Source organism: Anolis sagrei, chromosome 1 (genome assembly GCF_037176765.1).
Source record: "Anolis sagrei isolate rAnoSag1 chromosome 1, rAnoSag1.mat, whole genome shotgun sequence".
Taxonomy (NCBI): domain Eukaryota; kingdom Metazoa; phylum Chordata; class Lepidosauria; order Squamata; family Dactyloidae; genus Anolis; species Anolis sagrei.
The window spans coordinates 24,544,173-24,571,634 of record NC_090021.1 but is presented as its reverse complement, the minus strand read 5'-3'; the positions used below and the strand labels follow the sequence as shown (position 1 = coordinate 24,571,634).

General features: G+C 41.0%; 1 protein-coding gene across 3 annotated transcripts in view; it reads right to left on the bottom strand.

The window, feature by feature from the left end:
- Positions 1-27,462, bottom strand: part of PPP2R5D (protein phosphatase 2 regulatory subunit B'delta) — an 85,217-nt gene that overhangs the window by 19,319 nt on the left and 38,436 nt on the right. For all 3 annotated transcript variants that reach the window (XM_060754461.2, XM_060754460.2, XM_060754462.2), the window contains exons 3-12: positions 21,875-22,103; positions 17,442-17,641; positions 15,697-15,807; positions 11,523-11,615; positions 8,446-8,576; positions 7,617-7,676; positions 7,224-7,332; positions 6,658-6,711; positions 4,376-4,546; positions 2,605-2,732 (exon numbers count right to left, since the gene is read on the bottom strand). In XM_060754461.2, coding sequence (XP_060610444.2) covers positions 2,605-2,732; positions 4,376-4,546; positions 6,658-6,711; positions 7,224-7,332; positions 7,617-7,676; positions 8,446-8,576; positions 11,523-11,615; positions 15,697-15,807; positions 17,442-17,641; positions 21,875-22,103 — 1,286 coding nt within the window. The remainder of the gene's footprint in view (positions 1-2,604; positions 2,733-4,375; positions 4,547-6,657; positions 6,712-7,223; positions 7,333-7,616; positions 7,677-8,445; positions 8,577-11,522; positions 11,616-15,696; positions 15,808-17,441; positions 17,642-21,874; positions 22,104-27,462) is intronic.

The following is a 27,462-nucleotide window of genomic DNA, read 5'->3' as shown; positions in this document are numbered from 1 at the left end:
ATTTGTATTATATTGTGGCATCGAATTGTTGCCAGTGTCACTGAGTCTTCCCTCGGGGGTTGAGAAGGAAGGGTTAGAAATGTGGAAAATAATAAATATTTTTTGGTCACTCTGAACAGCAACCAAGACTCTTTTCTGGTTTGGAAATGTGAATGACACTTGGGATGCAACTACAAATATCTGAAAGTCCAACAGTGTCATGCCCAAGAGAAACCACTTAAGGAGCAACAAGTAAAAAAAAAAATAATTCTATAGACCAGCTTTACAGGAGACGGATCTTTTGCTTCCATCAAAATGATCTTCTGCAATGCCTTTCTTAAACAGCCCAACACCCTGAAATGTGACAGTAAGTTTTGCTGGGAAAACGGATCTGCACTCCAGTGTTCAGAGCACACAAATCTCAGAGGCAATAGTTTATTTATTTATTTCTTGCATTTGTTAGCCGCCGCTCTCAGCCCTAGGGCGACTCGCGGCGTTCAGGCTATGAAGGCAAAAATCAATCTATCTTCTGTCGCATCAGCATCATGAGGGCAAGATTTATGCAACTTCACTAAGCTCCTTTCCAAGACTTCAGAATATAGAGCAGGGCTGTTTAATAGCTTCTTTATCCAGATCACTGAAGGTCTAGATATAGAAGCAATAGAGGAAATGCTGATAACTTGTTAAAGGGCTGCATCTGTTCTGTCTTCCACTTGCGTCTTTAACAAGGAACATCTCATTTCCTTACAGTCAGAAGTGAGAGCCCATCTGCCCGGGAGAGCAAAACAACAACTGGAGCACTGGCCATAGAACAAGCTATTTCTCAAATTTCCCAGAGAAACCCATTCAAATTTTATCTGTTTTTCAAATTCCACTTAGAACTAATGTATTATTTATTTATTTATTTACTGTGTTTATATACCACCTTTCTCACCCCTGGGGGGACTTAAGGCAGTTTACAACATACTAACGCCAAAAATTCAATGCTAACACACAGTATACAGAGAAATCATAATAACTAATTACTGTTGGCGCTAAGCCTGTGATTGTGTGTCAGGATCAGGGTGCTTTGGATGTGGGGAATAATGTCAATGAGTTGCAAGATGAGTTTCAAGATGGCAATGGTTTGGCCAGTGATAATGATGCAGAGAATGACCAGGAGATCCCAGTGCAAAGTCTAGTTTCCCATGAGAATGTCCCTGCGGGGTGTGGGGATGATAGTGTGCTTTCTGAATGGTTACCAGGGAGTTCCCATGATAGGGAACATAAAAATGGCTCGGCACCTGGCCCAGCTGCAGAAGTTAATGAACAAATAGATAGACAGGAGGAGATCAGTCAAAACAGGAGAGCCGAACGATGGCTTCGGCGATCTGCCAGGCTCCGAGAGAAAAAGATAAGACATTCTCAGCTAAAGCGAAAATTTCTGAGTGCTAGAGACATAGCTAATGAGGAGATAAAAGTCCCAAGTACAGGATATGTAGTCAGATGAAGCATCATTTGGTATCAAGTCAAGATCTCATCCCAGTTGATAGAAACCTTGCTTGGAAATTCCTGTTTTAAGTGCCTTTGTTTCATGGTTTTGGTCTACGCTTTTATATTGATGCCTTGGATTCATGTTTCCTGTTTTTTGCATTTTATTTGGGAAGTTTTGACTTTGTTCTTCATTGTTATTGAATGTTTGCTGTATATGTGTTCTGTGATCCACCCTGAATCCCCTTCAGAGTGAGAAGGGTGGAATAAAAATACTGCAAGTAAGTAAGTAAGTAAATAAATAAATAAATATTGTTAAATTCTTATATGGTTTTTATACTGTTTTATTATGTTATTGTTACTAATTTAATGGCTTATTATGTTATTGTATAAACATTTTTATTTGATATTGTCATGTGTCTTGTATGTATTTTATTTTGCTTTATTGTAATTGCTTGGGCTTGGCCCCATGTTAGCCGCCCCAAGTCCCTTTGGGGAGATGCAGGTGGGGTACAAATAAGGTTATTATTAAATAAAGTTATTATTATTATTATTATTATTATTATTATTATTACTCATGTGTAGCCAAGGCACGTGCTGCTAACTGGCTGGTATGCAAAGCAGACAGCCACGTAGAAGGCACACAGATCCTGCTATCACACTCAGATACAGGATCATATTAAGTTCTGTCACAGAAGAGCAGCAATGTATGCCTGACTTGAACCAACGTATGAGGAAGAACTAAAGGGATAGCCAAGAGGATGATACATTAAGGATTACAGCAATGTGGCTCTTCCCTAATCCGAGCGGCAATGAAAAATTATGCCTGCATGACTTCTTCCTACAGTCTGGGATAAGAGACATGGCAACAAAATTGGCAAAATTGGCAGCAGGGGTCAAGGGACAGTAGACCCCACCCCCAGGATTAAGCCAGCAATCTGATCAGTCACAACTCCTCCTTCTTCTGTATGTGCTTGCTTATTTCTAGAAATCATCACAGGCACTCTCTCATCTCTCCTTTCGTGCCAAATAGGTATGCGTACAAATGGAATTAGCATTTCAAATGTCTCCACTGCCCACAATGGAAGGGCGAGCCAGGGCTCTCTCATCTGTATGTACTTTCATTCCTGGCCAATGCACAGAAAAATGACCTACTTGTTCCAATGACTTTTAGAATTCTTGTAGAGCGCAGGAAACATGATCGGGAGGATTTTGGCTGCGTTGTCACTGATCAAACTCATGATGTATTCATTATTCCAATAGTACAACGCTCTCTCTGCAACCTGTATTAATAGAGCAAAAGAGACTTCTTAAGGAGATAAATATTAGAAAGGAGAATAGGTCTGAATCTTTGCCATTGCATGTTAAAAACAGTATAATAAAGATAAAGGTTTTCCCCTAACATTGTGTCCAACTCTGGGGGTTTGTGCTCATCTCCATTTCTAAGTCAGAGAGCCAGCGTTGTCTGTAGACACCTCCAAGGGCATGTGGCCAGTTACCTTCCCGCCAGAGCGGTACCTATTGATCTATTTACATTTGCATGTTTTTGAACTGCTAGGTTGGCAGAAGCTGGGGCTAACAGTGGGAGCTCACGCCACTCCCTGGATTCGAACCTGCAACCTTTTGATCAGCAAGTTCAGCAGCTCAACGCTTTAACCCACTACACCACCGGGGGCTCCCTAAAAAAAACTGTACATATTTGCTTAATCTAATGTTCAGATATCTGACTTTTTAGTGCTGGTGTAGAGAGTATGTGGCTCTCTAGATGTTGTACCCTTACATAGTGATACAAAATGAATACTGGGTTGCTGAGTAGAGTCATGAAATGCAGGAGCCGAATGCTTCCTGGGAGAATAAAAAAGAAGCACCGATACCATCCACTCTCTCCATCATGGTGCTGCTTCCAGTCTTTCTGAACATCTGGGCAAGGAAATGGCTGCAGCACCATTGGTGCTTTTCCCCTCTATGGAATGACCTTCGACTTTATCCATAGTTCATATCAAAATCCAGAAGTTTGGCACCATAAGGTATCCTCGATTAATACCTGAGGTAGACTTATACATGAGTCACTGCCGGTAGCTCTCGGTGAGAATGCTAGATTGCCAAAACAGGGATAAAGTTTTCTTCACCTGCTTCATGTTATACACCATAGATCCAAATGCTAAAAGTGAAGTGTAGTGAAAGAAAAGGTCATTACTAGGTGCATTTTGGAAGAATGTTTCAAGTGTTGTTGATGGATTTCAGGGCCAAAATCACTGGGTTGCTGTAAGTTTTCCGAGCTGTATGGCCTGACATTTCACTCACATAATAATAATAATAATAATAATAATAATAATAATAATAATAATAATGGTGATGATAATAATAATTTATTTCTAGACCACCCTATCTCCCCGAAGGGACTCAGGGCAGTATACACAAAAAAGGCAAACATTCAATGCCTAGGTAGGTGCAAACACATCAAAAACACTACAAAATAGTGCACAACTTGGCCATTAAGTTGGATTGGAAGGTGAACTCCAGTTATCCTAGTTACAATTTTTCATATAAGCAAAATATTAATTTTCTAAGTCAAGACTGCAGTGGTACAGTGGATTAAATCGATGAGCTGCTAAACTTGCTGACTGGAAGGTCGGCGGTTCAAATCCGTGGGACAGAGTGAGCTCTCTTTGTTAGCCCCAGCTTCTGTTCAACCTAGCATTCTGAAAACATGGAAATGTGAGTAGATCAATAGGCAGAAAATTAATGACACTCCATGTAGCCATGCCGGCCACAATATCTAGGAGGTGTCTATGTACAACGGCGGCTTGTTGATGAGCACCACTCCTCAGAGTCAGACATGACTAGACTTAATGTCAAGGATAAAGCTTTACCTTTACTGAAGTCAAGACCAAACCTGTTGCCTCATCTTGAGTTTTGAATTTACCTGGAAGTGTGGACTGGAGACACACTTGGCCAGCTGCCTGAATAGGGGCTCCATCACCTTCACGAACTCAGATGGCTCAATGACATCCAATATTTCTTCCAGCTCATTCAAGAACATAACTTCCTTGGGACTATGTGTTTTTGGCCAAAATTTCAGCAAGCCCATAATGACCTAGGGAACGAAGAAAGCAGACTGCAAGCATTAGAGATAAGAGCAGCCATATCCACTGATGAATTAGTCTAAAATCTTTTAAATCTGGAAGAATCTTTATTAGCGTACCAGAGAATAACATACACAAGAGATGTACTCAGGGATCAAAAACTTTTTTTTGCAAAAACACTTTCCCTTCAAATGTTCACTAGGGGCAAGGAGCACATTTCCACCACACTTTGTGGCCTCCTTGAACCCAGGACTGTATCCACACTACAGGGCTATAACAGTTTGACACCAATGTATTGTCAAAGGCTTTCATGGCCGGAATCACTGGGTTGTTGTACGTTTTTCAGGCTGTATAGCCATATTCTGAAAGCATTCTCTCCTGATGTTTCGCCTGCATCTGTGGCAAGCATCCTCAAAGGTTGTGAGGTTTGTTGCAAACTAGGAAGATTGGGTCTATATGTCTGTGGGAGGAACAAAACTTAAACACAGGGGGACTCCAGACAAGAAACTATCAGGAACACCTAATCACCTCTAAACAAAGGAATTTCCCAGCCAGTAACAAGCCAGGCTTTGAAGTTGCAAGGCCATAAGTGCTAATTAAGGTGGCCAATTGAAATATTCACACCTAGTTCCAACAGAAAATAGTTTTTTCTCCCACCCTAGACCTTCCACAGATACATAAATCCAATTTTCCTAGTTTCCAACAAACCTCACAACACCTGAGGATGCTTGCCACAGATGCAGGCGAAACGTCAGGAAAGAATGCTTCTAGAACATGGCCATACAGCCTGAAAAACCTACAACAACCCAGTTTGACACCACATTATTGTCAGACACATTAAAAATTAACGAGGTATTTTTAATTACAAAAATGTGACTCAAGCACCGAAAGGGTGAAATGGAACCATTGACTCAGCAAAAGCTGCAATTCAATATAAGCAGTTGTGCCTATAGCTTAGTTGCCTCAGTCTGTGAGATGTCTCTGTGGAAGAAGGGCCTCAGTGTGTTAGTAGGCCTCAGTCTGCGAGAGCCCTCAGTGTTAGTAGATGGCATAGAATCATAGAATCAAAGAGTTGGAAGAGACCTCATGGGCCATCCAGTCCAACCCCCTGACAAGAAGCAGGAATGTTGCATTCAAATCACCCCTGACAGATGGCCATCCAGCCTCTGTTTAAAAGCTTCCAAAGAAGGAGCCTCCACCACACTCCGGGGCAGAGAGTTCCACTGCTGAACGGCTCTCACAGTCAGGAAGTTCTTCCTCGTGTTCAGATGGAATCTCTTCTCTTGTAGTTTGAAGCCATTGTTCCGCATCCTAGTCTCCAAGGAAGCAGAAAATAAGCTTGCTCCCTCCTCCCTGTGGCTTCCTCTCACATATTTACACATGGCTATCATATCTCCTCTCAGCCTTCTCTTCTTCAGGCTAAACATGCCCAGCTCCTTAAGCCGCTCCTCATAGGGCTTGTTCTCCAGGCCCTTGATCATTTTAGTCGCTCTCCTCTGGACACATTCCAGCTTGTCAGCTTGCCCAGAATTGGACACAATATTCCAGGTATGGTCTAACCAAAGTGGAATAGAAGGGTAGCATTACTTCCCTAGATCTAGACACTATGCACCTATTGATGCAGGCCAAAATCCCATTGGCTTTTTTTGCCGCCACATCACATTGTTGGCTCATGTTTAACTTGTTGTCCACGAGGACTCCAAGACCTTTTTCACACGTACTGCTCTCGAGCCAGGCGTCCCCCATTTTGTATCTTTGCATTTCGTTTTTCCTGCCAAAGTGGAGTGTCTTGCATTTGTCACTGTTGAACTTCATTTTGTTAGTTTCGCCTATCTCTCTAATTTGTCAAGATTGTTTTGAATCCTGCTCCTGTCCTCTGGTGTATTGGCTATCCCTCCCAATTTGGTGTCGTCTGCAAACTTGCCAGTGTGAGAGGAAGGTTGCTGTGTGTAAAAAGCTATGTGTGAAGCTCTTGTGTAACTTCGGTGTGAGAGGAGGCTCTGTGAGAGTGAAACTGTTTATCTGCATGAGAAAAAAAGCCAACCTTGGCCGCAGCCTTTTGTACTACATGGATTCGCACACATGGCGCCCTGAATTACATAGACCCAGAAGGAATACTTACTGGCTCAGTCAGACTGCTGTCTTTCTCCAGGAACTGCACGACGCAATATGCCAACTGTAAGAAGAGTACGATACAGTCAGGGATTTTAGGTATTATGGAAATAATAAAGGCAGATAGACAGCTTGTGTGTGCTATATAAGTATTTGCAAGGTATTTCAAAATGATGGATCAAATTGTAAAGCAGTATATTTGACAATGGCAACAAATTAGAATGACACAAAAAATTACAAATGGTTTAATATGTTAGGATTCAACCCCACACTGCCCAAGTCTCAAGTCCTCAATGAGGAACAGTTTAGTTAGTTTAGAATAGACTAAGGGTTCTCCCGAATGACAGTTGGGAATGTATCTTTTACTTCTCTCTTTCTGCTCTTATTCTGTTTGGTTGTTTAAAATTGATATTTTTCTTCTGCAAGCTTTTGAAACTGTCTTAAGCGGCTGAGGGGGAAAAGGAAGGGGCCTGAGGCTGTTAGGAATGGTGGGAGTTGAAGTCCAAAACACCTGGAGGGCCCAAATTTCCCCATGCCTGGGTTATATGCAAAATGTTAAGAGAATTAACGTTTTACCTGGGGGTGGTAGACGCTCAGAGATTTCACTTTATGCAATGGGAGCAAAACCCGGATGAGAAACATTTTGTGCTCTTCCTTCAGGGGCAAAGCAAATCCATTGATTATACTGAGGAAAACAAGAGAGAGTTGTGAACTTTCAGGGCCCGTGCATTGGCAAGTACGTGTGTATACACAATGCTGTTCCCAAACCCCACCTTGCTGTTGCTACATCATCAGGATTTCCTGCAGGAAACATCTGCAAAGCTCATGGGGACTCACTTAAATAGTTCATAGCATGCTTTCTTTGGAATAGCTCCTAGCAGTACGCAAAAAATTGGAAACTGCATGTAATTGCTTAAGGAACAGCCACCTAGGCCTGCCAAGAACAGAAAGGGAAAGAAATGCTCTTACCTTCCTAAAATCTCTAGCAGTTCTGCAATCCCGTTGTGGTGCTCCGTCTCATAGATAAACCTAAAACAGAGAAAAGTAAAGGTAAAGGTTTTCCCTTGACATTAAGTCCAGTTGTGTCCGACTCTGGGGGTTGGTGCTCATCTCCATTTCTAAGCCGAAGAGCTGGCGTTGTCCGTAGACACCTCCAAGGTAATGTGGCCAGCATAACTGCATGGAGCGCCGTTACCTTCCCACTGAAGCAGTACCTATTGATCCACTTACATTTGCATGTTTTCAAACTGCCAGATTGGCAGAAGCTGGGGCTAACAGCAGGAGCTCACCCAGTCAGTGACAAATAGAAAATGAGGCAACTAAGAAGCTAAATAAATAAAAATTGTCTGTAATCCTTTTCTGGAAGGAGAAACACTGGTCAACATGAACCCCCACTCTATGACATGGTAGGGCACACTATCCTCCAGGACTTTGATGGCAACGTCTGCAGCTCTAGGAATCTCAGTGGCAAAGACATGACTGACACTGCAATGTGTGAGATCTTCAGTTCCCTGTCCTCAGAAAACTGTCCATCCCTGATCAAGACATCTGATGTCCCAACTCAAAAATAAATCTAATCCAACTCTGTAAGTCAAGATAGAGGCTTCTATATCAGGCATGGGCAAAGTTTGGCCCTCCAGGTGTTTTGGACTTCAACTCCCACAATTCCTAACAGCCTACCGGCTGTTAGGAATTGTGGGAGTTGAAGTCCAAAACTCCTGGAGGGCCAAAGTTTGCCCATGCCTGCTCTATATGCAAAAGCTCCAGAGAGATTAAATATCTGCAAGCCAATATTTACCTGTAAAATATATTGTTGATCTGCCGCCGTATATATGCTCGGAGACCCAGGAACTTCCCATAAATCCTATGCAAAATGGTCTTCAAAAAATCCCGTTCTCTGGGATCTTCACTGTCAAACAGGTCCAGCAGCTGTGGAAGAAGGACTTAATCATATCCTGTGCCACGAGCATCAACAAAGGTGTTTCAGGTCAAATCAGGGGGTGCTGTGGTTTTTAAATTTGGATATGTTTTGATGGATTTTAACTGGGAATATTTTGTGTGCTGTTTGTATTTAGTTCTGTTTTAGTGTTTGCATATTTGTATATTTCAAATTGTGTACTAATACTTTTATGTCAAGCCATGTTGAGTCCCCTTTAGGAGAGATAAAGTGGGGTATAAATAAATGAATAAATAATTAATAATAACAACAACAAAAATAGGAGCCCACAGTGGTGCAATAGGTTAAACTCTTGTGCCAGCAAGACTGCTGACAGAAAGGTAAAAGGTGAAAGGTGAGTTCCCATCTGTCAGCTCCAGCTTCTCATGCCCCTGGTGGAGCAATGGGTTAAACCCTTGTGCCGACAAGACTGAAGTCTGACAGGTCAGAGGTTCGAATCCGGGGAGAGAGCAGATGAGCTCCCTCTGTCAGCTCCAGCTCCCCATGCGGGGACATGAGAGAAGCCTCCCACAGTATGGTAAAACATCCGGGCATCCCCTGGGCAACGTCCTTGCAGACAATTCTCTCACACCAGAAGCGACTTTCAGTTTCTTAAGTCACTCCTGATATGAAAAAACAAAACAACACCGCACAAAGAGTAAATACAGACAGCAATGCTTTCATGCTTCATTCTGTATCTCAGAAGTAAACTACAAGTAAGGGCAGGAAATTGAACATTCTGGAGATATATTTTTTATGGGCTGCACTATTATAATGAGGCTGGAGACAATTCAACCTGTGCTGATCTAACACTTACCAGAGAATTAGAGCATGTAAAAATTACTTTTTTGGTCTTCAGCTGTCAGAGATGTCCAGCCAGCATAATCATTAGACACACTGGCCATGGATCATGGGAGCTGAAATTTTAAAAAGCTTTTGCAAGTTCTGAAGACGATATTGGAAACCTACAAAATGTGAGAGGGTCAATGCAAACTGTTGGAGTTAGTAAATGTGAATAAACAGAAGCATTACCACAGTTTGTAAACCGAGATATGCCCTGTAGTATAATAAAGTGTCACTCAGGCTTGTGTAACAAGTAACGGTAACTTTACTTCAGTTCAAAAGTTCAAACAGCGCAACAATATATACAGCAGTCTCTTTGAATTCACACAGAGAATAGAGGGAATAAAATGGTCCTTTTAAATAGTCTTTAAATATGCCTCATGCCTTAAAATGATCAAGCTTCAAGATAGTTGGCAGCCAGCACTCTCTTCACTGTCCAAAGTGAAAGACTAGAAATGGCAGTTAGAACCGTTGGTCTCAGCAACAAGCCAGAGACAGTTTGTAAACCAAGATATGTCTTTCCAGTTAACCCACCACATCATGGTGTCTCTTTTCAAATTCTCTCACACAAACAACCCAAAGAAATGAGGCCTCCTCAATTATAAAGAATGAACGTAAGGCTGTGCACTTGATCAAACCATCTTCTAATTTGTACATACAGAAACAAGCTTCTAAATCCAACTGGTAGTCCTTAACTGATTCACTAAATCAATAGGGCTTGCTTAAGACGGTGTTACAAATTCATAAATTAATTCAATGAGTCAACTCTGGTTACGATTACCAGTTGGATTCAAGCCAGATGACGTTCTCAAGCAACTGTATACTAGAAAAACCGATCAAACCAAAAACACCTAACCCATTAGCAGCTGTATTTTGCTTTCCCGAGCGTTATCTATTTCATCTGGCTTGCATCCATCAACAGAATGGATAACATTAAAAAAAGATAATTCTTCATAAAGTCACACAACTATATAAGAAGTTACACAACCCACTGTCACTTCCCATAAAGAAACCCTATTAAATCTAGATTTTTATCAAAGATAGAAAATCTCAGTCACAAAACATGCTAAATGCAATGCTGTTGTGTAATCCAGAAAAATGAAGGCAACAGCAAATATAAACAACAAAATGTGGTTTACATGAACCACTATTGAGTACATCACTGCTCAAATGAGTACCTAAAAGACCCAGCCAGATGTGAATGCTTTCTTGAGATACCGTATATACTCAAGTATAAGCCGACCCGAATATAAGCCAAGGCACCTAACTATACCACAAAAAACTGGGAAAACGTATTGATTCGAGTATAAGCTGGGAGTGGGAAATGAAGCAGCTACTGGTCAATTTCAAAATTAAAATAGATACCAATAAAATTACATTAACTGAGGAATCAGTAGGATAAATGTTTGTGAATATTTGCATAAAACTGTGATTTAAGATAAGACTGTCCAACTCTGATTAAACTATTATTCTAACTTTCTTCAATGTAAATGCACTTACATATCTTTCAATAATAATAAAGTGAATAAAATAATAAATGTAATAAAATAATAATAATACAGTAAAATAATAAATGTAATAAAATAATAGAGTAAAATAATGTAAATGTAATAATAATAATAGAGTAAAATAATAAATTTAATAATAATAGAGAAAAATAATGTGATAATAGAGTAAAATAATTAATGTAATATAAATAATAATAGAGTAAAATGTTATAAATGTTATAAATGTAATAATAATAATAACAGAGAAAAATAATAAATGTGAGGAAAATAATAAAGAACTTTGACTCAAGTATAAGCCGAGGGAGGTTTTATCAGCCTAAAAACTCTTCCAGATTCTCAAAAGAGATTCCAAGCTGTTCTTCTGCATTCACCCATCAAGATTATCTCCTATTTCAAATCAGGTGCAAAGTGATAGGACTAAAAATAAGCTTTTAAAAACAAACTTTTGAGACCATAGCTCCCAGAATCCCCCAGGTCATGGGAAAGGCCATTCTGGTTGGGGATTCTGGGCATTTCAGTTCAAACAGGAATCGCTTTGGAGTTTTTGGAGTCAAAAACAAAGCAAAAGGAAAGTGTAAAACTACTTACTGACAATACAAACTTCTGGTCGATATACTTCTTGGCTACATTTGGTTGAAAGTCTGGTGATTCCAGGAATCTCAGAAAGAATTCATATACCAGCTAAGAAGGTTGGGAAGACAAACAAAAAAAGAGAAAGATTATTTACAGGCAGAACGTTAGTTACTTCTTTCAGCTCTCAGAAATGTCCAGCCAGCATAATCATTAGACACACTGGCCATGTGTGTTGTCTTCCTTTTAGCTATTAATTATTCCAATGCTATTGGCTTTTAGAAATAGAAAGTGGAGAATGCCAACATGAGATACAGTGTTCCAATCACATACTGTGGGCACAGTTTTGGCTTGCAAAGGAAAGTCACTATTTCTGCCAATAGCTGACAATCTGCTCTTCCTTCCTGAAGCTCCCAGCGCATCCTCAAAACCAGCTTTGGAAGTTGGGGGACTCTACGGACTCAAGTCCATTTTTGGCTCATGTAGAAAACCGGGGGAAAGGAAGTTAAATGACAGGAAAAGGTCTACTGAACATAGATGGATGCAGGACTTGGAAATATTACTTTTTTGCATTACAAAAATGCAACCCCCCCCCAAAAAAAAACAACAACAAAAAAACCCTCTGCAAGCACAGTCAATGCCCCAAATCCCCCCAGCCAGGAAAAGCCACACTTCTATTATTCAAAAGCAACTGTGACTCTAGATCAGGGGTCCTCAAACTTTTTAAACAGAGGTCCAGGTCACAGTCCCTCAAACTGTTGGAGGGCCGGATTATAATTTGGAAAAAATATATGAATAAATTCCTATGCACACTGCACATACTGTATCTTATTTGTAGTGCAAAAAAAACACTCAAAAACAATATAATAATTAAAATGAAGAACAATTTTCACAAACCTAAACTTATTAGTATTTCAATGGGAAGTGTGGGCCTGCTTTTGGCTGATTGTTGTTGTTGTTGTGTGCTTTCTAGTAGTTTCAGACTTAGGTTGACCCTGAGCGAGGGCCAGGTAAATGACCTTCGAGGGCCGTATCCAGCCTTAGTTTGAGGACCCCTGCTCTAGATTCACAGGCATTGACAAACTTCAGCCCTACTGGTGTTTTGGACTTCAACTCCCAAAATTCCTAACACCTGGTAGACTGGGTTGTTGTAGGTTTTTCTGGGCTATATGGCCATGTTTTGCCTGCATCTATGGCAAGCATCCTCAGAGGTACTGAGGTCTGGTAGACTGTTTGGAATTCTGGGACTTGAAGTCCAAAACACCTGGAGGGCTGAAATTTGCCCAGGCCTGCTCTAGACCATGAACTCCTCATTGTCCAAGCCCCATATAAGTTGAATGCATACTTTAGCAGAGTCCGTACATAAAGGCTGAATACAGATGGAAGTCATCTTAATACGGATATACAAGAAACAAAACAACACAACACACTATTAAAATCAATTTTTTTATAAACAGTTCCCAAAACCCTGCCAATGGAAGCAAAACATTAGAGCCAGTGTAGCTGCCCTAAGAAAGAAGTTGGGATTAAGAGACTCAGATCTTAATAGTTTTAACGCATCAAACATTCCCAAACCCAAGTTCTACAAGTGCTTTGAAGCTCAACTCCCAAAAGCCCCAGTTGCTTTGGCCAATGAGCAGGAATTCTGGGAACTGATGTACAAAACATCAGGTAGACCAGAGTTTGGGAAATCCTGACCTAGAGGAACATGCTAAGCCCTTGAAAAACCTGGATCTGACAAAGTCTGCCTAAAGCATGGGGAGAGGAATTATGGTTTCTCTAAGAAATGTTAAAAAACTAAGTATTTTTAATTACAAAAAATGTGAAAGTGTTAAATGGATGCAATGACTCAGCAAAAGCTGCAGTTCAATATAAGCATTATAGCTTAGTACACCTCAGTGTTAGTTGCCCTTAGTATGAGAGAAGCCTCGGTATGAGAAGGCCTCAGTGTGAGGTAGGCCTCAGAGTTAGTAGGTCTTTGTGTGTGAAAGGCCTGATGTGAGAAGGCTTCGGTGAGAGAAGCCCCAGGCTGAAGGCCTTGTGTATAAAGCTCTAGTGTGAAGGCTGCTGTGTGTAAAAGGCTACTGTATGAAGCTCCTGTGTAAGTTTGGTGTGAGAAGAAGCTCTGAGAGAGCAAAGCTTTTGATCTACATAAGAAAAAAGCCCAGCATGGAATCAAAGAAGGAAATATAAAGAACTTTATTTGTATTGTCGAAGGCTTTCATGGCCGGAATCACTGGGTTGTTGCAGGTTTTTTCGGGCTATATGGCTATGTTTTAGAGGCATTCTCTCCTGACATTTCGCCTGCATCTATGGCAAGCATCCTCAGAGGTAGTGACCTCATTACCTTTGAGGATGCTTGCCATAGATGCAGGCGAAACGTCAGGAGAGAATGCCTCTAGAACAGGGGTCAGGAACCTTCGGCCCTCCAGGTGTGGTGGACTTCAACTCCCACAATTCCTTGGGCCAAGGTAAGCCTTTGGGGCAAATGCCGAGCCTCAAGGAATTGTGGGAGTTGAAGTCCACCACACCTGGAGGGCCGAAGGTTCCCCATGCCTGCTCTAGAACATGGCCATATAGCCCGAAAAAAACCTCCAACAACCCAACTTTATTTGTGTTATGGAAACCTTGTTCTTGTAAATAGCGCAACCATATCATTTTGCTATAAAGAAAAGCCTCCTATGGAAGAAATAACATTGGTCTGTGTGTTTTTGTTTCTTTTTATCACTTTGGGCTACTGGTGTTGGGTCTAATAATAATTTATTCTGTTGTACATTTATGAGGAGAGTCTTTTGTTAATCAGCCCACTCGCCCACAGTTTCTTCTATAAATTTGAAAACAGTCCTCGGAAGGCCAAAAGGAAAAGTTTTTAAAACTATACAACTCCAGAAGGACTGTTTTTCAAAACATAAAGGAAGAGGCAAATGGGAGACAAGACAGAATGAGGATAAGATCATCACTGTTGTGTGGGGGAAAAATTAAAGGGAAAAAAGAAATCTGCAATATCACAGAGATACAACTGCGATTGGTACTGGAAAGAAAAGCTGAGACAATATCTCTAGAGAAAGCTTTTATCTTCCTTTTCTCAGCCAAGAACAGACATATCGCAAGAATTTTGATAAAGAAATGCAAGCAATTCATCTCAGCAAAGGCCTAATCCAAAAAGAAATGTTTTATGTGTTGTCGAAGGTTTTCATGGCCAGAATCACTGAGTTGCTGTGAGTTTTCCAGGCTGTACGGCCATGTTCCAGAAGCATTCTCTCCTGACATTCCACCCACATCTATGGCAGGTATCCTCAGAGGTTGTGAGGGTCAGCTTGTCCAATAAAGAGCAGCACTAAAAAAAACAGGTGAATTCAAGACAAGAAACAATCAGGGCCAGCTAACACCTCCCTGTTGGAGGCAAGGGTGACTGTTGCAAATGGTCTTGCAGCTTCAAAGACTAGCTGATTGCTGCACGGGGGTCTTTTATTGGGAGGTGTTAGCTGGCCCTGATTGTTTCTTGTCTCGAATTCACCTGTTTTTTTTAGTGCTGCTCTTTATTTACTATCTTGATTTTAGAGTTTTGAAGCTACAAGCCATTCAATGCTAAGCAAGGTGGCCAATTGCAACATTCACACTAGCCTCGAGCAGTTATTTCACCCACCCTGGATATTCTGCAGATATATAAACCTCACTTGCTTAGTTCCCAACAAACCTCACAGCCTCTGAGGTTGCCTTCCATAGATGTGGGTGAAACATCAGGAGAGAATGCTTCTGGAACATGGTCACACAGCCCGGAAAACTCACAGCAACCAGACAATTTGTAATAAAATATACTGCCTGAAATTAATACTTGGACCGCCCACTCTACGCTAATCTTTCCAAATGCCTGTATTTTTTCTCTTTTACATACAGATCATTCATTTATTTATCTTTATCTCAAGGAGGCCCAAAATGGTATACATTTTCTCTCTCTCTACTTTCATCCACAGCAGGTAGGCTGAGAAGCGCTCCACTGCCAAGTAAATATTTGAACTGATGCTTCCTTAATGGGGTTGTATGATTTAGCAACTTGTTAAAAGCAACGAACAAATCTCAAATCTGTGCCTGAATGGACGAGGGCCTAAGACTCCATCGCCATAGCCTTGCGTACCATAGTGGAAGAAAAAGTAGCATATAAATATAATAAAAATTAATTTTAACTTGTTACCTGGAGGTGTGGCCAAGCAGCTTCTAGCGTGGGTTCATCTTCCTCAGGATCAAATTCTGCTCCCGTTGGGTTGGATGATGGGGGAAGTGTTCGAAAGAGATTCACTGAAAACTGAGAGATACAGATTCCTTGAGATATTGTTTTGCCAGATTGACTCCATGGCTAGACGTAGTTCTTCCTTATTAAAAGACCTCTAAACGTACATTGTTCATTTTTCTCACAAACTCCCCCCAACCACTACTTCTGGAAAGCAAGGATGGAACACATTTTCTGCAAAACCCTATTCTAAAATCCTACAAATCTGCGAAATCCGAATTTCCACAGGGATACAGGGATATATCTTGTCTCCTGCATATGTAATCAGTTGGAGACCCCTCCCTCAGCGCCAACTTCTGCTCTGAGTCAGAGTGAAGACAGGGGAGGCAGGGGACAGTTCCACCTTGTCTCCTGTGCTATGCTAATATATAATATAATATAATATAATATAATATATTGTTTTGTATATACATATAATATTTATACTATTATAATGTAATACAGTATATTAGTAATAATGATAATATGATATTATAATTATATATTTTATATTAAATGTAATATTACTAATAATATTACAATATTTTATAGTACAATATAGTGATGTATAGCGCTGATAGTGTACTGTGCTAATGGTATAATGTATTGTATGTATGTGTGTGTGTGTGTGTGTGTGTGTATCTTGTAAGCCGCTCTGAGTCCCCTTCGGGGTGAGAAGGGCAGCATACAAATGTCGCAAATAAATAAATAAAATAAATAAAATACAATGGGATTTGGGAGACTGCCTTATATTGAACCAGAGAACTGCTTCTCCTACCATGTCTGGCAAAGAACCGGGATTGTGGCGCAGCTGGCTGAGTGTCAGCTGCATTAAGATCACTCTGACTAAAAGGTCATGAGTTCGAAGCCAGCCCGGGTTGGAGTGGGTTTCCAACCAATTGTGTAGCCTGTGGTCGACCTTTGCAACCCGAAAGACAGTTGCATCTGTCAAGTAGGAAAATTAGGTACCACCTTAAAGTGTGGGGAGGCTAAATTAACTGATTTATGAGGCCATAAAGAAGACTCCAGCAAAGCATTCCAGCGGGGAAGTATGCGGGGAATGCGGAAGTGCTTCATCAGCGTCGCAGATGGACGATGAAAGCGACAGTTCCCCTGGCGGCCAGAAAAAGTTAAATAGCATCTGTGTATGTCTGTATATGTTTGTATGTCAAAAATTGGCAATGAATGTTTGCCATATATGTTTACACTGTAATCTGCCCTGAGTCCCCTGCGGGGTGAGAAGGGCAGAATATAAAAGCTGTAAATAATAAATAAATAAATAAAGCTTCTCTCCAGGTTTTAAGTCAAGAGTGTCTTTCTTAGCCTTACCTGTGACTATACCTGGAAACCATCTGCATGCAAAGCAGGTGCTCTGCCACTGAGTCACAGCAATGACAAGCATTTTCCTGCCATTCTGTATCCTATGCACAGTTCTGTACCTACCTCTCCTGCTATTAATACCTGTCACTTTCAGCCTGTCAACGGTTGATGCATGCTGTCAGGCCAGATGACATTTACCCAAGAGGCTGACTCTCTCCAGCTACCCAATTACACTCCCACCTCCATCTGAGCTGCATGGAAAGGAGGCTCAGAAAGGCACATTTCTTACATTTCACTGCTTTTGAGATGTGCCGCCAGGAACCGCACCTGGAAAAACAGGTCAGTCTTACCATGATGACAGCTTCGGGGTAAATGGCCTCGGTGACAACATCCCGATTGTGTGTGATGTACTCCACCATTTCATTGAGACCTGCTCGCTTCACCTCTTTGAACTTCAAGTCACTGAGGGGATCGGTGACAAAGTCAAAGAGGACGCAGCATTGTCGCAGCTTCTGGATGAAGAGCTCTTCCCGTTCGTGAGGTGGCGCATCTGATGGAAGACAAAAGAAGAGGTCTTATCTTCTGCACCAAGAAGCTCTTATTATTGTTACTATCATATAATGGTCATTGTTGTCCTGCCCTTTTCTCAACACTGGATTCAAGGTATCTTACAAAAATAAAAACACAGTCCAACCCCCATATCCACAGGACAAGTACTTGTGGTTTCATTTACCCACATTACAAAATATGTCCAGGCATTTTTAGGTCCTCTGCATGATTTTATAACATGCTTCTGCCAGATTTGGACCACAGAGTCACACAGGAAGTCCTAGTAATGCCTACAGGCATCATATTTAGGCATCATATACAGGCATCATATTTAGTGTCATGGGTAAATGAAAATGTGAGTACCAGTATCACCAAGAATAGCAGCCTTTCTTTTAGCTGGCAACTCAAAACACAATGCAAGGGGGAAAAAACAGAGTGTAAAGCTCTAGGGCAGTGGTTCTCAACCTGTGGATCCCCAGATGTTTTTGTCAGAAATAATAAAAATTAGCTAGGTATTTTTAATTACAAAAATATGACTCAAGCACTGAAAGGGTTAAATGGATGCAATGACTCACCAAAAGCTTCTGTTCTATATAAGCAGGTGTGCCTGTAGCTTAGTAGGCCTCTGTGTTAGCTTGTCTCAGTGTGAGAAAGCTCTCAATCTGTGAGAAGGCCTCACAGTGTGAGGTAGGCCTTAGTCTGTGAGAGAAGCCTCTGTGTGAGGTAAGCCTCAGGATGAGAAGGCCTCATGTGTGAAGCTCTAATGTGAAGGTTGAACTTTATTTGTGTCATGGAAACCTTGTTCTTGTAAATAGTGCAACCATATTATTTTGCTATAAGGAAAAGCTTCCTACGAAAGAGATAACATTGGTCTGTGTGCTCGTATTTATTCTTTTTATCACTTTTGGCTACTGGTGCTGGGCCATGCTGCTGCTGATAAGTTACTCTGCTGTGTATTTATGAGGAGGGTCTTTTGTTAATAAGCTCACTCACCCAACAGTTTTGGCCTTCAACTCCTAGAAATCATAACAGCTGGTAAACTGGCTGGGATTTCTGGAAGTTGTAGGCCAAAACACCTGGAGACCCACAGGTTGAGAACCACTGTTCTAGGGGATCCTGCATACAAACAGTTATCTGAAAATTTGGCCAGAACTAATATCCATATCCTCCACTTGCTCTCCTTTCAGCAAATGCATGCTGCCTTACATCATTTGCATATATTTATTTCTGATGGTGAATACCAGCATCATTTATTCTGAGTGTGGATTTGGGGTTTCCTTGGTACAAAATCCTTATCACGATCATTGTTCTGCTTGCAGCTTTCGACAAGGGAGGATAATTAGGATGACAGTCCTTTCTTCCAAAAGACAGCTACCTGAAAATCTTAAAGACAGTGCAACATTATGCTTTCCATAGTTAGGGTTTCTTTCTTTTCAGCACTGCAATTACATCTTGAGTCAGCATGACTCACTACCAAATCCATCCTATCCTTATCTGCATAAACCTTCGCATGTAGCACACAGAATAACTGACCAGGTTGCTATCTCAAAAGCTCCCAGATTCACAATTTTCAATCCACATTATGAAAGAACTTTAGTTTATAGTGCAACAAACCTTTTCCTCTTTCAAGTACAAAACGACCAGTAAGTAAAAATAGCACACAATAAAACAAAGATAAAAACCAGTAGCAATTTTTTTTTTTAAAAAAAAATACAACCTCAGATAAAAGTAAAGGCAAAACAGAAGACCCACCAAGAAAATCCAACAAATGCTACGTTCAGCAAAGGACAAGAGGGATCCTCTCACTTCTGCAGGAGTCTACCGTATACCATGCAACTGTGGACACGTCTACATATGGACCTCCAAACGCAGCATTGCCCAAACATGAATCAAAGAACATGAAAGGCACTGCAGACTACTTCAACCAGAGAAGTCAGCCATAGCAGAGCACCTGATGAACCAACCTAGACACAGCAAATTATTTGAGAACACAGAAATGCTGGACCACTCTCACAACCACCATGTCAGAATACACAGAGAAGCCATTGAAATCCACAAGCATGTGGACAATTTCAACAGAAAGGAGGAAACAATGAAAACGAACAAAATCTGGCTACCAGTATTAAAAAAACTCTAAAATTACAACAGCAAAACAACAGAGGGAAAACAATCAGGGACATCTAATCACCTCTCAACAAAAGATTGCCCCAGGCACTGCCAGGCCATCAAATGCTAATCAAGGTGGTCAGTTGAAACATTCACACCTAGTTCCAACAGACAAGAGTTCTTTGTCTCACCCTGGTCAATCCACAGACATATAAACCCATTTTCCTAGTTCCAACAGACCTCACTACTTCTGAGGATGCTTGCCATAGATGCTCAGGAGAGAATGCCTCTATACCATGGCCATATAGCCTGAAAAAACCACAACAACCCAAGATTGGTATTATTTAGAAAGGCACACAAATCATTCCTAAACTACCTGGGAGAATAAAAATCTCCTCATGTGGCACCAAAAAGACCACCATTTAGGTGCCAGGAGATAAAGTCACAGAGATGCTAGAGACTAGGCTTGTGCACAGATTCAGATTGGTGGTTTCCATCAGCCAATACAGCTTATTCGGTTTGACCAGCTGACCATAATGGCAAGGGGCCAGCCACCATGTTTTTTTCAGCCCCAACAGAACAGTAGCTGTCATATACCAACTGCTTTCAGTTACAAGTGGATTGCGGGATGGAGGCAGCCGCTAGAAGGAAAAGCGTGAGAAAGAAAAAGGCACCACTCAAGGCAGGGCAAAGAGAGGGTTTTTTAAAGGAGGCCCTGGGTACGATAGCTCCAGGTCAATTGCTCTTCCTTCTCTGGGAAATGGGAAGCCTCCTTAAAATGCCAAAGCTGTGTGCTGCAGGGAGACAGAGTGCCCACCTGCAGTGCCTGTTTCCTCTAGAGGAGAAACAGCTTTAACGAAGCATTAAACCAGGTCTCCTCTCCTCTACAGATCAAAGGGAATGGACTGCAGAAAGAGTGGTATCTTAAGCCCTTTCTTTAAACCCAGGTGTCCTCTACAGACCGAAGGGGAAAGGATCACAGAAAGAGTGATGTCTTAGCCCTTTCTTTCTACCCAGGTGTCCTCTACAGACCGAAGAGGGAATTATCTCAGAAAGAGTGGTATCTTAAGCCCATTATTGAAACTCAGGTCTCCTCTACAGACCAAATGGAAAGGATTGCAGAAAGAGTGGTATCTTAAGTCCTTTCTTTAAACCCAGGTCTCCTCTACAGACAAAAGATAAAGGATTGCAGAAAGAGTGGTATCTTATCTCTGATGCTTTTAATCCAGGTCTTAATGAAGGATATAAGAACAAATGATGCAATTGCCTAAAATGATGGGAAGGGGAGACTGGGGAGACACCCCCCCCCCCCATCCAACTTCGCACCCATTTTCAGGAGGCACGCAAAAACGGGTACGGGGGTATACCAGAATCCGGCCAGCAGAAACAGATCGATGTTCAACCAAAATGCGCAAGCCTGGTAGAGACCACAAAGATCATCCAGTCCAACTCACTGCCATGTAGAAATATACAAACAAAGCCCGCCTAACAGACTGACATCCATCCAGCCTCTACTTAAAAACCTTCAAAGCCAGAACTTCACCATACTCTGAAGCAGCATATTCCACTGCTGAACAGCTGTGGCTCTCAGGAAGTTCTTCCTAATATTTAGGAGGAATCTCTTTTCTCTATTTATAAATGGCTATTATGTCCCCTCTTAATCCTTTTCTTCTCCAAGCTAAACATACCCAGGTTCCTAAGCCAATCTCCAAAGGCTTCCAGACCTTTTACTATTTTGGTCACCCTTCTCTGGACAAAGAGGGTTTCCTTAGACAAGAAGAACCCCTCTTTACAGGCATGTAGCTGGGGGGGGGGGGGGGGGGGAGCTTGAGGGGCTTGAGCCCCCCCCCCCCCAAATTATCAGGGTGGTTTGCGAAAAGGCCTTACTGGTGCATTATTGAAACTGTTATGTTTATTCATATCATGATCTGATCACCATACACAATATATCCCATATGCATGGCGATATTGGGGTAACGGTACAAAAGGTTTGCTAGGTTTCACTCAGACTCAGCCCCCCCTCCCCCCCCCCCCCCCCCGAATCGAAATCCTGGCTACGGGCCTGCCTCTTTACTATAGACACTTGCCTCTCCTCCCTTGGCAAAGGGCACTCAGCTGCCAGTCTTACCTTTAAGGGCAGGGAGCTTTTGAAGCTCCCGGTTTTTACTCAAGTTGAACCGAGAGGAGCTCTGCCGTCGCTCCTTCTTTACAATCTGGGGTCCCCCTGAATACTTGATCTTATTCAGCTGTGTTGGTGGAGGAGTGCTGTTGCTGGGACGCTTATTTGAGGTCTGCTGTTGTTGTTGCTGCTGCTGCTGTTGCTGCTGCTGCTGCTGTTGTTGTTGCTGTTGCTGGACCTAAAGGGGTAAAAAGGACAAAAATATCACTTATGTATGAATTCACACTGGGTTTTATCATATTCAAGGGAAATAATAATAATAATATTTATTTGAATACAGCCCTATCTCCCCGAAGGAACTCCTGATGGTTTCCAACATATAAGGCAAATATTAAATCACCAGAAAGAAAACCATACAGACAATTACATCAAATTAAACACATTGGACAATATAATACAATCTAATTGAACTTAATGAACAAAATAACAACAACTAAACAATAATAAAATACTAAAAAAAACATTAAAACCCCATTTCATTGTAGCTTCATCAATAGAGGTTCAACAAACCAATGGTCAGAATTAAAAATGAATGTGGCCAACTATAAAAGGAGTGGGTGAGGGATAGTGCAAACAGCCTATCATACGGACTGGGCCTAGGGACTAATAATTCTCAAAAATTTGCTGGGACACCTAGGTTTTCAGGTCCCTTCGAATGGTGGACTGTGTGGGGGCTTGCCTAGTCTCCCTGGGGAGGGTGTTCCAAAGTCGGGGGGGGACCACCAAGAAGGCCCCCTCCCTCATCCTCACCAACCATGCTTGTGATGGTGGGGGAACCAAAAGGATGGTCTCCCCAGCAGATCTTAGCACCTGCACTGGTTCATAGGATCAGATGTGATTCCGAAGATAAGCAGGACCCAAACCATATAGGGCTTTGTAGGTCATAACCTGAACCTTGAATTGGAACCGGAAACATTTTGTCAACCAGTGGAGCTGTTTTAATAGGGGCATTGTACATTCCCTACAATTAGTTCCAGTTAGAAACCTGGCTGCCGACCTTTGTACCAACTGCAGTTTCTGGGCCATCTTCAAAGGCAGCCCCACATAGAGTGTCTTGCAATAATCCAATTTGGATGTAACCAGGGCATGGACCACCATGACCAAGTCCAACTTCTTGAGGTATGGTCGCAGCTGGCACACAAGCTTTAACTGTGCATCAAGCATCAGCGCTGAGTCCAGGAGGACCCCCAAACTGCACACCTGTGTCCTCATGGGGAGTGTAACCTCGTCAATCACAGGTTGCCACCCTCACAACTGACTAGGAGGACCTGTCTTGTCTGGATTAAGCTTCAACTTGTTAGCCCTCATCCAATCCATCATGGCTGCCAGGCACTGGTTCAGGATCCAGGAGGCTTCCTTGGAATTCGGTGGAAAGGAGTAGTAGAGTTGAGTGTCATCTGTGTACAGATGGCAACGAACTCCAAAACTCTGGTTGACCTCACCCAGCGGTTTCATGTAGATGTTAAAAAGCATGGGAAATAGAATGGAACCTTGCAGGACCATACACGTCAATGGCCAGGGGTCCGAGCAGGAGTCCCCCAGCTTCATTATCTACACAGGTTGTTGTTGATTTAAAAGCAGCAGCAGCAGCAATTCTGAGCAAAAATGCTGGGGTGTTGATCCAACCAATAATGTCCACTTGACACTAAAGGTTGGGCACAAGAGTGGATCAGGATCTATAGTATATTTGTGTTATCAGTAAGAGTTTCCTGCTTTCAATGAATTAATAATATAAGCAACATTTTTTCCATATTAAATTAGGTTAGTTGAATAGTGAGGATTGGAGAGTAGTTGCTTGAGCAGTGGACTATGAGGATTAGGGTTCAAATCCTTGCTTGACCATAAAATCTACTGAGTGGTCTTGGGCAAGTCACACACTCTCAGCTAAAAGGAAGGCAAGGGAAAACCTATCCTGAATAAGCTTTGACAAGAAAACTCTGTGATAGTTTAGCCTTAGGATTGCAGTTAAGTCAGAAGCCACTTGAAGGCATGTAACAACAATGGTGGGGATTAGGTTTTGCAACTGATAATTAGGAGACAAGAACTCTTGTTGATTGACTCAACCAGCGAATAACCAACAGATCTACGAGATCGTAGCTCTAACTTCTGCCTACCTCTGCTCTGATTAATGACTCTTTCATGCTTCATGTAAACCAGAAAAACATGGTTTCTATCTTAGGAACAAGTCAAGATATTAAAACTACATCTTGAAGTTGATGCAATATTCTAGCTCATTTAGAGTCTAGTACATATGATTCCCAGTTCAGACAAAATGAAACACGATGATTAACTAGAACAAAGCTTTCTAAACATTTTAATGTTGGGTTGTTGTAGGTTTTTGGGTTATATGGCCATGTTCTAGAATGGCAACACACTTTTTAGACACACATCATTTCACAACACAGTAAGTCAGTTTTGATAACAAACCGGAAGCTTAAACCAACCCCCCAGAAAACATATGGACTCATGCATAATAATGAAAGTATGGAAGCACAACAAACCTTTACAAAATATATGATTTGTTATCTATTTCACACAGACTTGTTACGTTCCTGTGACACACCTACACAGAGCAGCTAACACACCATTGGTGTTTCGACATACAGTTTAGAAACTTCTACTTTGACATCTTCCATTGGGAAGGATGGAAAGAAGTTCTTACAAGGATTAGTACAGAAACAGTACAAAAAGAAGTTGAAAATAGCTTTGATGTATCCACTCTAGACAATTATAACATTTTGGTAACACTTTAATTCCCATGGCTTTACCCTATGCCCATGATGGTGAACCTATGACACGCGTGTCAGCACTGACACGCATGGCTATTTTTAATGACAAGCAGACACATGCGGCCACATACAGAGAAATACACCTTATAAGAGCCAATCTAATTCCATCTTTAAATTTAACATCGGCACGTTTGAGCATAGTTCACTCCATAACTCAGCATGGATTATACATTTTTCTTATTTAAACTATAAATATTGCAAAATTATAGTTTTTTTTTTTCTCAAAGTGACACTCCACCCAAATTATGCTCAAGGTTTTGGCAAATTTTGACACACCAAGCTCAAAAGGTTGCCCATCACTGCCCTATGCAGTGGTTCTGAACCCTTGGGTCCCCAGATTTTGGACTACAATTCCCAGAAATCCCAGCCAGTTTGCTAGCTGACTGATTTCTGGGAGTTGAAGGCCAAAACATCTGGGGACCCACAGGATGACAACCACTGCTCTATGGGATCCTGAGATTTGTAGTCTGGTAAGTGACAAATCTAAATATACTAAAGGTGCAAGATCCTGGTTGATCTTCAAAGTGAAGCAGGGCCAACTCTAACTGGTAATTGGATGGGAAACTGCCAACAAATACTAGGCACTGTAAGCTATATTTCAGAGGAGTTGGTGATACCACCTCTGAATATTCTTTGCCTAAGAAAACTGCATGATATTCATGGGATCATGAGTCAACCAATGGAAGCAAGGTGTGGCATAGTGTTTTGAGTGTTAGACTAGAGTTCCAGTAGACCAGAGTTCAAATCCTCATTCAGCCATGAAGATCCAGAGGGTGACCCTGGGCAAGTCCCACTTCCCTCAGGCTAAAAGGAAGGCCATTAAAACTTTTGTGATAGATTCAACCTGTAGTAAACATAAATCAGAAGCAACTGACACGCAAGATGAAATACATAGAATTCTCTGTCAGCGTACACTTAATTCTTTAATTCACAGGAGAGAACCAGAACAATGCACCTATAGGTATCTGATATGGGAGACTGGCAATTTTTCACAGCCAAAGTCTTTGGGACAAATAACATATTTGTGCTCATTGGCAGCCATTGTTTCTTTCCTTCCTGGAAACTTGATGGGAACTGGCAGCTGATGCTTGCAAACTGGCACCAGCCCATGAACTACCACTTTGAGTAGTACTTAACTACAGCTTTCTGGCTGAGAAATTCAAGTGCCTCAACAAACTACAAATCCCAGAATTGTATATGAAAGAATCACGACAACCATGGCTATAATATAATATATATTGTATATACACATAACATTTATAATATTATAATGTAATGCAATATAGTACTAATAATAATATGATATTAGAATTATATATTTATAATTGCATGTAATATGATTAATAATATCACAATATAATATTATTGTAATATATATAATGCAATATAACGCAATATTCCTGCTTCTTGGCAGGGGGTTGGACTGGATGGCCCATGAGGTCTCTTCCAACTCTTTGATTCTATGATTCTATAATGGTATAATACAATATAGTAATATTTAATACTGATATTGTACTATGCTAATAATATAATATATTGTATGTATATATATATATATATATATATATATCTTGTAAGCCACTTTGAGTCCCCTTCAGGATGAGAAGGGCAGAATATAAATGTCATAAACAAACAAATAAATAAGTAAATTCAATCCTGTTGTGTGGGCATATCCCAGGTTTCTCACGTGGCTTTTCCTCCCTCTGCTGCACACGAATGCAATGTCTGTTGCCATATCAGAAGGCTGCTTGCCATAATAAGCCCTGCAAAATGACTGCATTGGTTCTTAAAAGCTTAGCAATACAGAAGATAGATGTGCTCTAAAGATGGATACTCAGTCATCCAAAGGTACATTTCCCCATTCATTATTCTTCTGCCAGCTTCCTTGTAGACGAGGAAGGGATGCAAGCGATGATCTATTTTTTTTTTTATATAAATATTTTTTATTGAATTTTCACCAAATTAAACATAAAAACAGAAAAAACAAGAGAATAAGTGATCAAACGATGATAACCCACCACCACACATATATAACCCCCCAACACCCAAAAAAAGAAGAAGCAAAAAGAGAGTTAAAAAGAAAAAAGCAATAAACATCCTATTCTAACCCCTAGTGTGACTTCCTTTCGTCTTACTTTCCTCTAATACATTTTTCAATTCCTCCTTTTCTTCCTTCTCTACCTTCAATATCTCTAATTAATATATACAAGGAGGATTCTGTATATTTCATTTCCCACTCTCTTATTTAAGTTTCTTTTAACCATTCTTTCTTTCCGATGTAATCTTCCACAGGGTTCCAGTCAGTTTGTTTCATCCCTTGACCATTACATTGTCTTAACCAATATGTTAATTCGTCCATATCTTTAATATCAGTAATTTTTTTGATCCAGTCCATTTTCTGAGGGATTGCTTCCTGTTTCCATACTTTAGCTAGTACCATTCTCGCTGCTGTAGTTAAAAAGGTAAATAGCTTCTCAGTGTTCTTATCCTTGAATATCTCCGAGTCGAACATGCCCAGTAAATACATTTCTGGCCTAAACGGGAATTCCTTTTTTAATATTGTTTTACATTCTTTGTGGATCATTTTCCAATATTCATTAATTTTTCCACATGACCACCAAAGATGGTAAAAAGTACCTTCTTGGCTTTTACATTTCCAACACTTATTGTCAATCTGCTTATTCATAATGTTCAATTTTTGGGGGGTCATGTACCACCTATGCAGCATCTTCAGCCAGTTTTCCTGGA